At 49.6% G+C, this 15121-nt stretch overlaps 1 protein-coding gene across 16 annotated transcripts in view; it reads left to right on the forward strand.

Moving 5' to 3' along the window:
- LOC121590379 (1-phosphatidylinositol 4,5-bisphosphate phosphodiesterase) overlaps positions 1–15114 on the forward strand; it is a 44887-nt gene extending 29773 nt beyond the window's left edge. For 13 of the 16 annotated variants that reach the window (XM_041910020.1, XM_041910022.1, XM_041910027.1 and 10 more), the window contains 11 exons: positions 178–495; positions 653–712; positions 2850–2987; positions 5213–5292; positions 8902–8978; positions 9057–9216; positions 9296–9462; positions 9558–11815; positions 11922–12011; positions 13050–13570; positions 13972–15114. In XM_041910020.1, the coding sequence (XP_041765954.1) occupies positions 325–495; positions 653–712; positions 2850–2987; positions 5213–5292; positions 8902–8978; positions 9057–9216; positions 9296–9462; positions 9558–11815; positions 11922–12011; positions 13050–13298 (3450 nt within the window). In that variant the 5' untranslated portion in view covers positions 178–324 and the 3' untranslated portion in view covers positions 13299–13570; positions 13972–15114. Of the gene's footprint in view, positions 1–177; positions 496–652; positions 713–2849; positions 2988–5212; positions 5293–7211; positions 7292–8901; positions 8979–9056; positions 9217–9295; positions 9463–9557; positions 11816–11921; positions 12012–13049; positions 13571–13971 lie in introns of all 16 variants that reach the window. The other 3 variants (XM_041910018.1, XM_041910032.1, XM_041910033.1) reach the window with 3 other exon arrangements.
- The last annotated feature ends 7 nt before the right edge of the window (positions 15115–15121 follow it).

Here is a 15121-nt window from a genome sequence, read left to right on the forward strand (position 1 = left end):
GCCAACCGGCTAGAAACGGGATATTGAAGGAAATTAAATTATGCTTTCTTTATGCGCGCGCTCCACTGTTCCTGCCATTTTGCACGCAAACAGAGCTTCTCCACTGTCCACTCCATACCCGTTATTTAATGTCCCTTTTGTTCGTTTGCTGTGTGCTTTTTCTCTCTCTCTGTCTAGATAAAAACCATCCCCATCGGTGGTCGACGGCGTTCCAGCGTGTTCCGACTTCGGGTTACGGTTCGGCACCGGCCACAAGCCACAGAGATCAATCTCTGACCAGCAGCAGCTGCTGCTGACCAGCCCCATACCCGCGCCGACGGCAGCATGACGAAGAAGTTCGAGTTCAACTGGCAGATCCCGGTGCCGGAACCGCTCCTTACCGGATGCGTGTTCGATCGGTGGACGGAGGAGAAGGACAACAACGAGCTGGAACCGAACTGCATGTTCAAGGTGGACGAGTACGGGTTTTTCATCTACTGGAAAAGCGAAGGCCGGGTAATTATCCTTGTTGTTTTGTTGTTGTTGTTTTTTTTTCTTTCTTTCTTTCACCCACACTGCGGCCGCGTCGGGTTACTCTATTTTAACGCTTTGTTTTCTTGTCTCTTCTTTCTTTCCTTTCTCGCGGGGCACACCACAAACGTCGCGCCGACAGGAAGGTGACGTTATTGAATTATGTCAAGTCAGCGATATCCGAGCGGGTGGAATGCCAAAGGTAAGGATATTCAAAAAGAAGCAAACAAACTCTCCCCCGCGCAAATGCCGACTGTTACTCCGTGGTGTTCCGTGGTGTTGTGTCGCTAGCAGAGGAAGAACTGACGAAAAAATCGTACTACAAACAAGGAAACTTAAGAACAAACGCTGTACAAACGGGTGCAACACCCACCAGCCCACGAAGGATGTGTTTACATTATTATGTGCCTTTTTTTGGGAGTGCAGAAACAAAGAAAAAGCGGTACAGGACAGTACCTCGAACAATGGCAACCGTTAGTTAAAACACAAAACTAAATAACGTATCGACATTCACTACTGAGATATGGAAAGCTTCTTAAAAACCCCCTTCACAAGTGTTAATCTATTTTCAACATGTTGTTTTGCCGCATCTCGTCACGGCCACAACAAAAACACCTATTGTTAACAAAATCTTCCTTTTGCATAAACTATTATTGACCAGAATTAGTACAAAGGTACGTGCAGAAGCGCACGAACGAACGGTTTGTGCACGGTGTTAAGTTCACGCCGCCGCCATCGTGTGTGACCTCGTCGCGCCGATGGCATAAACGCAACGAATGGTGGTCGTGAATTAATTGCGTGCACTTGGAGGGAAGAAAAAAAAGGACGCAAACACCGACCACAAACTGGCAGAAAACTAGGAAGCGAAACCATAAAGCAATCCGCGTGCGAGCGGTGGTTGCTGTTCGTTTCTCTAGGTCGATTTCCTGTTTATGAGTTGGCATGTGATGTGGCCGTACTACAACAACAACAACACAAATCCTTTTCCAACGTTTTGTGTGGAAATGTGTGCTGGAATACGGGGTGGAAAATGTATTGCAATTGCACCGCTCCTCATTTTGCTTCAGCTGGCGGCACTGCAGCTGGAGTTGAAACCGGATGAAAATGGGAGAACCCGGAACCGACTATGGTGCAGTGGGCAATGTGCAGGCCAAGTTCAAATGTTCGATTGAAAATAGTGTTTCGTTGTGGATGAGGGGAGCTATCTTGGAGGAGTTCCGTTTCGATTCCGCTTGCGTTGTGGAACCAAAGTGGTGATTGGTTGAGAGGGAGAAGGGCAATTTTGTTGAGGAAGCAAACGGGTATTACAAACTGGTACTTGGTATAATGACTTTTACCCATTACCATGTGCAAAATGTGCTGTAAAATCCCTTCACTCTGACTGTTTTAAATGTGGCATAGCTTTTGTCCAATTGATATCTCCCACATCACAATTTCACAATCTTCCCTTCCTGTGTGCCATCTTTTCTACACACAACACTCTTCGCAGACTGCAACTTTTGCCTGCCTTGCACACCTTTATGCTCTAAAACAATGTGCTGCATAGACACACACACACACATACACACACTATCCACTTCTCAGCTTTTTACTATGCTTAAGTAGGGCTTGCAAAGGGTTCTTTTCACTACGCAAAGCAAAACGGTCTGCTTGCAGCAAACGGCCCACGTGTGAATCACTGCAGGGTGTACTTCTTTCTCTCGGTCTGAGTGCTAATTGTAAGTCCTTTCATCTCGGGGTGGGGAGCCGAGATTACACTCAGCAAAGCAGAGGGGACCCCCTTTTGGATGGCGCGTCTTTTCGGTGTCTCATTTTGCTTTCGCCCAAAGGGGGCCTACTTACGCTTCACACTTTCCCATCTGTCGGTCCAGCGTCGACGGAAGCGAATGCATTAATGCATGAGTATATGATACTCCACGTGTGTGGGGTAGGAAGGCGTCTGATTAGAAGAGTTGGTACACAGAAAATGGAAGAGTACACACTGCAGAGAAAGAGAGAGAGAGAGAGAGAGAGAGAGATGAGAGAGAGAGAGAGAGAGAGAGAGAGAGAGAGAAGTGGTCATGTACTTGGAGTAGTGTGGAATTGTTCGTGATTATGTTGCAGGTACTAGAAGTGACAAAAAATAGTAGCAGGTATCCTATCTTTTTAACTCATTGTTATATGGTTAAAGGCCAGAAGTGGCTCAAACAGAAGCGACAATTCGGACGCTGCCCACCCAAACACTGTGACGCGTAATTAGACGTTGCTTCTCTGTTCGCCCTCTGTACTAGGCCAGTTGTAATTGCTTTCCGTTTTGATTTCACTTTCGCTAACTCTAACTCCATTTTCTCGGCCCGCAGGACATGAAGCTGTACAATCAACTGTGCAACAAGCACGGCGAAAATGTGGAGGAAAAATCTCTCACCATCTGCTCGGGCACGGACTACATCAACATCAACTATCAGCATGTCGTCTGTCCGGACGCTGCAACGGCGAAGGTAAGCGACCGAACGAACCCGTTGGAAGTCTCTTCGAACCAGCCAGCCAGTTAGCCAGCCAGCCACGACGACGCGATTGACACACGGTAGCGTGTACCGGGGGGGTTGCTGGTTTTCGGTTATCCCCTTTTTTGTTGACAATCAGCCAACAAAACACACCTGTGTACGGGAAGGGGAACATATAATGGCGTTCGCACTGTGTGGCGTTTGAATCCACTTCGACGATGGTGCTACCTGTTGCTAGCAAAAAAGAGGCGAAAGGAAAGCAGACACACACACACACTGCTTGTGTTTGCACAGCCGAATGGAGCCTGATCGGCGCAAATGCCGTAATTATCGGCTCACCTTACGAAGCGAGTACCAGAATAGAGTACCTTCTGCTTCTGGACGACATCAACCCAGGAGGAGTCTACTGCCGATAGGTGATGGCGTGTGTGGATGTGTGTGTGTGCACCACACGATCGAATGTACATTAATTAAACGCAATTTACGTCAGTGTCCGGTGGACGGCAGGATCGGAAACCATCGTCCTTCACGGGACCGCTCATTAGAGTCACACGGTGTACGGTAAAGGAGACGACGACGAGCAGGATACGCTTTCCACTGAGCATGCGAACCCTTGATCCGGCCCCAGCACCACTGAAGCAGCAGGAACTGCTCCACTGTCCAGTGTGTGTGTGTGTGTGTGTGTGTGTTGTTTGCATTGCTTATACTGTGCTGGTTGGGATCAAGTGTTAGAAAATTATCTCTAGAACCGCTAGAGCCGCCAACTCGTCGGCGCTGGAACGCACAAAACACACGCCGTGAAGCAGAGAGAGAGAGAGAGAGACAGAGCCTTACAAGGCAAGATGGTTTCCCTACGATAACATTGTTACGTATCCTGCCACCAACGGCATCATCCTCTTCATCGCCAGGGTGTGCTCGACGTGCGAGCCAAGCTATTATTAATATCCAGTGGCAGATAATTTGCTCAGTCAACCGGTCCAATCCAACCTCTCCAACCCGACCCGAGTTTTCCCTAACACACACACACACACACACACACACACACACACACACACACACACACACACACCAAGACACGCACACAACAGAATCATCCCTCAAACACCCACGTGCAAGATGGGGCGCGCTTCTCATCCTTTCGTGCGAGCGGAGCCATCATCTAGCGTGTAATCGGCCTCGCATGAACTCTGACCTCCCGCTCCACCTTCCCAGCACTCACTAACCAACCAGCCCGTGAACAGGCGGGGGAGAGGGGAAGCAACACACGAAGAAAATGGAGGCCCGGTCGCCCGGGATGATAGCTTTCGAATGTCGTCAATAATCAACTGTCGAGGCGAGAAATTATCTCCCCCCCCCCATCCGTGTGTGTGTCTGTTGGTGGTTTGGTGGACGGATTGAACGCACGACAGACGGTGTACCCTGTCCCGGTACTAGTCGCTTGGTTAAGCAGCACTCACACGGCACACAATAGGCTAGCATTGCTGCCGACGACACGCGGGTCTGATTCCGCCCGTTCGCGCTCCAGCCATCCACCAACATTACCTTCCGGATTCTTGTCAGAATCGATTAGCACTCTAGTACACATTGTGTTGTGTGGCTCTCGCGCCGTGTCGTGGATTGACAGGAGGTGGTTGATCTTTTACACTGCACCCACAAGCACTAATCAGGCAGAGACACGGATCTGTTGGCACTCTCTCAGCCGGCTTTTAGGACCTTACTGGATTGATATTTCCGATAATTCGATACGGCAAACACACGTACCTTAGTGATGGTAGAACGCTGATTGAGTTGAGACTTTATTTTGAAGTTTGAAGTCGCATCCCGTACCATCCCGGATTGCCAAGCAGTGCGATGCTCGCGCACAATACACCATTGGCAACGGGTGGTAACGTAACGTACGTTATTTAGCACACACACACACACACACACACACACACACACACACACACACACACCACACACACACACACACACCACACACACACACACACACACACACACCACACACACACACACACACACACGGGTGGAAATATTAATAATAGCGATAAAGTTTAAATGAGATTTTCCAAGGATTTTCCGTTCCGTTCCAGCGACAATTGTTGACAAAGCTCAGAAGCGTGTCCTGCAGCGTGGATTTTCTTCCGTTCGTCGAAGAAGACAGCAAGTTGTCTAATACACTCTTTCCACTTCATTTCCTTCATTTACACTTCCTCTAGATCTGGGTGGATGGTTTGCGTAAAATCACCCACAACGGCAAGGCCAACAACTTCTGCCCAATGACCGCCCTCAAGAAGCAGTAAGTTCTTCTACCATGGCACGGGTTTTTTTTAATACTTTTGTACAAACGATTCCAAATTACTGACCGATGATTGTTAATTACTGATCCCCTTTAGTACTAACTTTGCATGTCTTTGTGCACTGATTTGTGTTTGCTTCACCACATGTTTTTTTGTTGTTGCATGCATGCTTATGTTACGTGTTCGCATGATCGCATGATCGCTGAAGATCGGCTTGGGGTGGCGGTGTTGCGGTGCGGCGGTGTACATACATTGGTGATCACTTATCTGTTTCGTTGTCCTACAGCTGTTCCATCGAATTATGCAGTCCCACTTCGCCAATGTCAATCGTGCTCGAACTGTTACTGACCCTTCGGCTACACTTCTTCCAACCAAGCGCCAGCCAATAGTTTCCGCGATCCGCTCCTACCATTAAAACACACACCTTCCCCAGTGGGGGCTAACAAATCATTCGACAATTGAATGCAATTTATTTCGCCTTCCGCCCTTCAACGACCGCGGGCCTCATCTAGAGGGCGTGCGGCGAGGACACGAGCTGTCTGTGCACTATTCTACAAGCGACAAAACAATGATACCATTCGTGAGAAAATGTGGTCATCATCTCCCAGGTGTATGCGGGTTTCTAATCGATTGACCGTTAGCTTTTCCCTCCGTGGGGGGCCCACTTGATGATGCCACTCGTGAAACAATAGCATTCGACCAACTGTCACCCCCCCCCCTCACCCTTCAGATGACGACAAATTGTGCTGTCTGTCTCGATTTGGCGCACAAGGAAAAGCACACGCGCTACTCCATCAACGGGCAGGAAGTGTGCTGTAAATTAAATTGCTTTTTAACTCCCTGTCACTTTACACACACACACATACAGACACAGACACATACTGGCGAGGGAGGAGTGGGATTGAAATACAATCCCCAGGGGATGATCGAAACGATCCACCACGGAAGAAGGGAGAAACGTGCTGTTTACTTTGGATCGTATCAGCTACTAGTAAATTGCGCGCCCGGTAGTAATGTCGCGCGGGAGGTTATTTTCGCACAGTCGCATTATCTCACCATATTGTTGTGTTTGTTTTGTTCCCTTCGCTTTTCCTTTTTTTTTTTAACAGCCAACAGTTTATCGCCTCCCCCCGGTAGTAGGCAATAATAATGCAGAAAGCTGTAATAATTTTACAACACATCGGCGTGAAATGTACCTTAATGCAGTTGCAGCCCGTTTAAGGATGGAGGGTAAAATGTATGCCGGATCGGAATGGTGGAATGGTGTCTGCTTTGTCCCCCTCTCCCCCCAACGTGACGACGAGGACCCGCAATCTCGCGTAAATCTATTAACGTAACTTTAATTCAATCGACACGCTTCCCGGGCGGAGCGAAAATGGAAGCCCATTCCTCCCAAGCACACGATGGTGGGCTAGAATCTAATTATCTTCGCTGACACCATTTCCTGAACTGACAGAGAGTGTGTGTGTGTGTGTGCGTGTATGCGTGTGTACTTCCTGCCGGGCTGTCCCGGACGTCACGTGCAAAGAAGGGGCACCAACGGCCCATGGTGCACTTTTCAGCCGAAGCAGCATCTGCCATCATGGACCATGGGATGACCCGAATTTCCGGATCTCCCGTGAACCTTGACCTATTTCTGGTGCTGGTTAGCTGGAGCAGAGTGCAGAGTACCTGCATACAAACACTGCAAGCAAGTGTGAATTGTGCACTGGGTGGAAAGGTGCTTTAGGTTGATGATGTTTTCTTTAGATCTTGCCTTTTCGGGGTTATTTGCTGAAGTTTACAGGTTTTTCGTACTCTTTAAAATTATTATTATTTTTTTTTTCTTCTTTCCTTTCATTTATCTCATCTTTGGCTGCTCTCTATCGTTTAAACAACCGTTTTTGGGGGGGTTCTCGAATTCTCATACCTGTGACAGCTCTGGCAGCAAGGTCTTCGCGACATTACACACAACATCAAAATGAACAACGTATGCGTGTGGACCAACTTGATGAAGCAGTAAGTTGTTGGTAGCGAACTCCGCTACACAGCAAACGGATAAGACAGCTGCTCAATCTATCGCTACCCGATACATTTGCCCCCTCTCTTGGAGAGATTTGCTCTAATGCGCTTATAGAAACACAAGTAGCAAACGCAAACGAGGAGTAGAGTACCCTTTTTACGCTAATGATAAGAGTAAGCATTACTATCGCTTTTTAGCCCTTATGTACCCTCTTAACTCTCTTCGTAAGCTCCCATCCCACCCAATCGAAAAGAGGCGGAACAGTTTGCATCGCTCGCGGTGGGCAGCACACGGGCAGCAGCATACAACTCCAGCTGATGGATGGTAAATAATTTACGAAATCGTAAAAGGAAGGCACAAACGACCCGGAATAACCGGTTGAATCCTCAACAATCATGCAAATGAAGCAAATTGACTTTCAAGTGGACGAGTGATAATACTCTCCCTTCCATCCCTTCCATCCCCCCGGGACATGCTTCTCAATCATCATGCAGCTCAGCAGTTGAATCTGGGGAGGGGGATAGAATCCACGACCAAATGGGTGATGGTGTGATATATCTCTCGATTAAACCCGATGCTGCTGACCGCAAACCTCTGCCTCGCCCTATTTTTTAAGCAGTGTGGTAGCCAGCGCCTAATTGAATAGGCACCCATCTACTACGAATACTACTCCGCGCGTGGTGAGGCGCTCGCTCGGATGAATCGCGGATCGATGATAACCAACCAAAAGGGCGGAAGAGCGGGCCCGGGTAGGGTTGTTACAGAATCGAATTAAATTATCCGTGTACCCGCCTCACTAGCGAACTGCATCAGCTACCATAAGGAGGGTACACGAGACACGTGCAACAAACAGCACCAGGCGCCTCCATTTAGCAATACCGAGGCGGAAAATAAAGCACGTGCGGCGGTGGCGGTGGCACACGGCAACACGGGAAATATCACTGCCAAATAGGTAGCTGCAGCAGGGGTGTAAATGTATTCAATTACGGCTAATAATGCATACACATACAGCGCCGTGCTGCAACAAATGATGGGAACCGTATGGCGGTGTAGCAGACGAAGGCGGTCCCGGGTATATAACGTCATCGTCACCTTTTACCGCAATCGGCAATTCGTGCCCGGGAGCCGTGCCGTGCACTTGCACTTTAAATATTTACGTATAGTACATTTTTTTTTGTTAATTGTGTCATATAGCTGTTGCAGGTGTAAATTGATAAGAAATGATCGACGCGACAAGCAACGAACGCGAACGAGCGTTTCTCGCGTGCCCATTGATGTGGCTGTAAAATATGTGATTAAATCTAGCATTAATATAGTATATGATATTTATGTATCAATTTAACTGAAATATGTTTTATTGTAATGTTTTTAAAAATGCACTAAATGATGTCAAACTAACTGTATTAACATCGTTATATTATATTTAACTTAAGCTTTGTAGTTGATCGCCATGCTTTGTTGCTTTGCCTTGCCACTGATCGCCTATCTGCATCTGTCTGTAATGCACTGTAGTTGTTAAATGTTCTTGTAAAAACGTCAGTACGATAAACTAATCCCTTAATGTAATATATTCCCCTCCCCCTTTCTGCACCCGGCTGCCGCACAGTTGGATGAGGTTGGGCTTTCTAGTGGATCCGCGCGGAAAAGTGCCTGTCAAGGTGGTTGCCCGAACGTTCGCCTCCGGTAAGATCACGCCTAGTGTTGCCGTTTTATACTGCAAAAACAACACAACACTAACCGATTGCATCCTTTTCATTTCAGGCAAGACGGAAAAGCTGGTGTATCAGATACTGTCCGATCTGGGGCTGCCGAGCGGCAAGAACGATGTGATCGAGAAGGCGGACTTTACGTTCGAAAAGTTCTACGAGCTGTACCACAAGATCTGTCCCCGCAATGACATCGAAGAGCTGTTCCGGTCGATGTAAGTTTGTGCGAGGGGAGGAATGCTCTTTCTAACTCGCTTAAAATCGTTCCTTCGTTTTCATTTTTGCTATTGCCAGCACGCAAGGTAAAGCGAACGCCATCAATCTGGATCAGTTTATCAACTTTCTCAACGAGAAGCAGCGCGATCCCCGGCTAAACGAGATCCTCTACCCGCTGTACGATGAGAAGCGAGCGCTGGAAATCATCACCACGTACGAGCAGAACGATGAAGCGCGGGAAGCGAGTAAGTAGTCCGGCCCCCAGAATAGGGGCACTTTTTTGCCGCCCCATTACTCACCGGTTCCAATTTTCTTGCGCCATTTTCCGGCTGTCCACCAGAAACCCTCACCAAAGACGGCCTGATCCGGTACCTCATGTCGGACGAGAATGCGCCCGTGTTTCTCGACCGGCTCGACATCTACATGGACATGGATCAGCCGCTGTCCCACTACTACATCAACTCGTCCCACAACACGTACCTGTCCGGGCGGCAGTTCGGGGGCAAGAGCTCGGTCGAGATGTACCGCCAGACGCTGCTGGCCGGGTGCCGGTGCGTCGAGCTGGACTGCTGGGACGGCAAGGGCGAGGACGAGGAGCCGATCATCACGCACGGCATGGCGATGTGCACGGACATACTGTTCAAGGATGTGATTTACGCGCTGCGCGACACCGCCTTCGTCACCTCCGACTATCCGGTGATACTGTCGTTCGAGAACCACTGCTGCAAATCGCAACAGTACAAGCTGGCGAAGTACTGTGACGAAATTTTGGGCGACCTGCTGCTGAAGGAACCGATCCCGGACTATCCGCTCGAGCCGGGCGCCGTGCTGCCGCCCCCGTCCCTGCTGAAGCGCAAGATACTGATCAAGAACAAGCGGCTCAAGCCGGAGGTGGAGAAGAAGGAGCTGGAGCTGTTCCTGCAGGGCGAGTTCGTGATCGAGGACGAGGTGAAGGAGGACGCGAGCGCGGTCGACGTGACGAAGATAGCGGAGCTGGAGGCGCCGGCGGCAGCGGCGGCAGTGGTGCCGGTGGCGGCGGCCGCCGCCTCGCAGGACGGGGGGGAAGAGGCGCCCCCGATACAGTACACCGGCTCGACGACGAACGTGCACCCGTGGCTGTCGTCGATGGTGAACTACGCGCAGCCGGTCAAGTTCCAGTCGTTCGACTACGCGGACAAGAAGAACGTGCACCACAACATGTCGTCGTTCGCGGAGACGACCGGCATGAACCTGCTCAAGTCGCAGGCGATCGAGTTCGTCAACTACAACAAGCGGCAGATGTCGCGCATCTACCCGAAGGGTACGCGGGCCGACTCGTCCAACTACATGCCGCAGGTGTTCTGGAACGCGGGCTGCCAGATGGTGTCGCTCAACTTCCAGACCTCCGATCTGCCGATGCAGCTGAACCAGGGCAAGTTCGAGTACAACGGCAACTGTGGCTACCTGCTGAAGCCGGACTTTATGCGCCGGGCGGACCGCAGCTTCGACCCGTTCGCGGACGCACCGGTGGACGGTGTGATTGCGGCGTCCTGCGCGGTGCAGGTAATAGCCGGCCAGTTCCTTTCCGACAAGAAGGTGGGCACGTACGTGGAGGTGGACATGTACGGGTTGCCGTCGGACACGGTGCGCAAGGAGTTCCGGACGCGCATGGTACCGGCGAACGGGCTCAATCCGGTGTACAACGAGGAACCGTTCCTGTTCCGCAAGGTGGTGCTGCCCGATCTGGCCGTGCTGCGGTTCGGCGTGTACGACGAGAACGGCAAGCTGCTCGGGCAGCGCATCCTGCCGCTGGACGGACTGCAGGGCGGCTACCGGCACATCTCGCTCCGCACCGAGGCCAACTTCCCGATGTCGCTGCCGATGCTGTTCTGCAACATCGAGCTGAAGATCTACGTGCCGGACGGGTTCGAGGACTTTATGGACGCGCTGTCGGATCCGCGCGCGTTCATGGGCGCGGCCAAGGAGCGCTCCGACAACATGAAAGCGATGGGCATCGAGGAGACGGGCAAGAAGGACAAGGAGGAGGCGGCGAGAAAGGAGGAGCAGCGCGTCACCGAGCCACCGCTCGTGTTCGACCCGATCACGGTGGACTCGCTGCGGCAGGAGAAGGGCTTCCAGAAGACGGCCAAAAAGCAGCAGAAGGAGCTGGACGCGGTGAAGAAGAAGCACGCGAAGGAGCGGGCCGGCGTGCAGAAGCAGCAGAACGCGGCGATCGAGCGGCTGGTGAAGGGCAAGAGCAAGGAGGAAATCAAGGCGGACCCGGCGGTGCGCAAGCTGATCCAGGAGCAGAACGCCCAGTGGACGGAGATGGCCGAGCGGCACAAGAAGGAGGAGTGGGAGCTGCTGAAGCAGCAGCTGGCCGACCAGCAGGACATACTGCGCAAGCTGATGGAGACGACGCAGGCCGCCCAGATGAAGCAGCTCGAGGCGAAGCACGAGCGCGAGATAAAGGAGCTGAACAGCCGCCAGGCGAAAATCTCGGTCGAAACGTCGAAGGAGGTCGCCAACGACAAGACGCTCAAGACCAAGGGCGAGAAGGACCGGCGGCTGCGCGAGAAGAAGCAGAACAACATTAAGCGCTTCATGGACGAGAAAAAGGTATGGCCCCGAGAGTGGCCGTTTTTTATCGCCCCCCCCCCCTTCCCCCCCGCTTCCGCAGTTCCGCGGTGCACTAATGTGTGTTTTCTCTCCCCTGTTTCCGCAGACTGCCACCATCAAGCAGAACCGGGAAAAGGAAAAGCTGAAAGTGACCCACGACAAGCAGCTGGAGGAGCTGGCGAACGATGTGCAAAAGGTATCGTTGTCACCGGGCAGCGTCGGTCTAGTAGGCGGCGTGCGGGAGATTGTGACGATCGAAACGGTCGTGTAGAGGAAGAGCGTCTTGCTCTTTCTCTCTTACCATTTGCCCTGTCTGTCTGTTACGAATGTGCCTGTACCTGTTGCCCTCCGCCTCCCCCCCCCCCCACTCCCCTCATCACCTGTCCCATCATTCCTTCACTCTTTTATACCCCAACCCCAAAAGACACCATGAAACAAATCATACAAATAGTAGTCTACGGTACACGGCAGAAGGTTTTGGTGGCATCTTTGGGGCTAGGTTCTCGCTTCCCTGTGATCGTTCGTTCTAGTGAAAGGTTGGCCAAAATGGTGCAACCACCAGTAGTTTTTTACCGCCGTTGTGATACAATCGCATCAGCAGCAGCAAACAGCAGCAGCAGCAGCAGCAGCAGCAGCAGTAGCAGCCGCAACAGTAGCAGTAGTGTCCCCCTATTAGTTAATGCATGTGTTGACCCTTCTCAAGCCAGCAGCATCCCCCACCATCTACCACCATCCATCCTCCCTCCCCGTTAAGGCAATGCGCTTCGGCTCTAGGCTTCAAAGTATCGGCTCTAGTGTAGGTTAAACCTTTATTTCATTCGCTTACTTATAGTTTTTCCTCCCTTTTTTCATTTGTTTCTGTTTTTCTTTATTTTTGTATTGTTTTGGTTTTATAATTTTGATTTCTTCTATTTTTTTTTCTTACTTCACTTTACCTCAGTTTGTAGTTTGTGACACGGCTTATTATCAAGTGTTTTGTTTCGTTTTGTTTTGATATTTTCGTTCGTTGCGCCTATATGCTTATTTTGTTGCTATCTTTTGTACTACATGATCGCTAGGCTTTAATTAATTTTTACATTCCGTTATCCTTTTCCTTCTTTTTTTTCACTTTCATTCTTTTTTTTCGGTTTCCATTCTCTGTGATCCCGTTCTGTGTGCGCATCATGCGGGTCCGATGATCGACGACGATGCCTTACAAAAACCCCCAAAAAAAAACGAAAAACTCCACCATTAGCTGTCGGCTAACGGCTGTAGGCTTATTAGTAGTGGCAGTAGTAGTAGCACTAGCATCAATGTCGAACAAAAGCCCACCAGCGGCGGCAGCAGCACCACCACCACCACGAGCGCACCACCGGTACCGTTTCGCAGCTTCTCCACCATTCCCCCGCCGTCCGCGCAACATCTGATCCGGCTGAACACGATCGAGGAGGCACGAAAGCGCGAGGAAGCGAAACAGTCCGCCTGTCCCTGCATTTGCTCGTGAGCCCGTGGCGTGGCGATAACACACTCCGGAAGGAAGCGGCAAAGGATGGAGAAGCGTTTCAAGGATGTCGTGGCACCCTTTTGCAAGACTGGAGCTTTTGGTGAATGGAGGAGGAAGAATAGGCCCTTCACCCAGGCATTCGATCTCTACGATCGGCATGTGTGGATATATGTGTGTGTGTGTGTGTGCGTGTATGTGTGGTAGTGCGGACATGCAGTTGCGCCGAAAGCTTTCCGTTATTGTGCCAAACGCAAAAGTATTATTTTGTCAATGTAAGCCACTTGATTTCCCTTTTTTAAGTTGATGTATGTATTGATTGCTTTTACTAACTACCGTTCTTAAAATGTGTTGTCTTTTTATTACGTTCATTTACCTTACCGTACCTGTTGCTTTAATATGCTTCATTAGAATACTTCTTTTAAGGGTTTAGTATTTTTTTCAAAAAATAATAATGTTTAACTCTTCAACTGTGAGCTGAAAACTACACATTTTCAGAACATTTTAAAGCACTAACACTAATTTGACAATAATATATTAACTCAAACTAATTCCTCATTCGTGTTCCTAACACCCACCTGTGACTGTTTTGAACGACACCCTCACACGCTTTCTCTCGCTCTCGCTCTCCCTCTCTCTCTAATGCACTATATTTTATATTCCTCTTCAAAAACAGCTCATCGAAATGTACAAAGTGGACGAGGAGGAATACAAGCTGGCATCGAAGTACGAATTTTTCGCCTAAACGTTTCGAAGCTGCATGACCTCTGCACCACCTCTCGACCAGCACGGAGGGCCCTGGACGGTAGACGACTACACCAAGAAGCAGAAGAATAAGAAGAAGAAGAGGGAGAGGAAGTGGATGAGAAGGAGAAGAGGATGGCCGATGGCATACACAATTCTCAGTAGCAACAACACAGTTACTCCAAAGCTAGCCCCAAAAGCTAAGACTCCTAAATTCCCCCTACCCGGTGCATTCCCCCGCTTATCCAGAGGACATCGGAAGCGCTGCTAAAAGGAGTCAACTACAGTATGGGATTAGCAGCACATATACCACACACCACAGACACAGCACACGAATAGTAGTTATACACCTATATACCTTAGAGAGAAGAGGGAGAGAGATAGAAAGAGAAAAAGAGAGAGAGAGGGAGAGAGAGAGATAGAAAGAGAAAGAGAGAGAAACACATAGACATAGCAGGTCGTATTTATTAAAAGAGCGGGAACAAGCAAGCACCGTGAGGGCAGGCGTCTCCACTGCTTCCTGCATATCACTCATGGCGCGTAGTCCGTTTGTTTTTAGTTGAGCTTTTCCATTATATTGTACCGTTCACTTTGCGCTAATTTTTTTTTTAGTTGTTTTAAAAAGAAAAGAAAAAAAAACATTGCTATTTCTGTCGAATCGCCATCGCGCCGCCGTCGTCGTGTTTTGATAATGTTTTAGTATTATAGGTTTAAATTTCGCGCATTCTGATTAATTTTATCCATGTCGTCAATTTGTGGTGGTCGGACGGCGGTGGCGGCGGCGGCGGCGAGTCCGTTTTGCACTATCGAAGTGAAAGCTCTTTGCTCTGTTGTGTGCACTGGTTTCGGTTTCGTTCGATTTCTTGAGGGTTTTTTTTTAATTAACGGTAAATGCGCACCTGCTACTTCTTCTTCTTCTTCTAAGTTGCAGTAGTAGAGCAGAGTCACCGAAAGCAACGCAACGTAATAAACCCCATGTCTCACCAATAGCAATGTTTACTAAACACACCGTTTAAATATATTTAAAAAAAACTGTTGTGCGCGTTGTTGTGTGTTTAATAATAATAAATAGTTTTAAAAAA

The sequence above is a fragment of the Anopheles merus genome, chromosome 2R, assembly GCF_017562075.2.
Source record: "Anopheles merus strain MAF chromosome 2R, AmerM5.1, whole genome shotgun sequence".
Taxonomy (NCBI): Eukaryota; Metazoa; Arthropoda; class Insecta; order Diptera; family Culicidae; genus Anopheles; species Anopheles merus.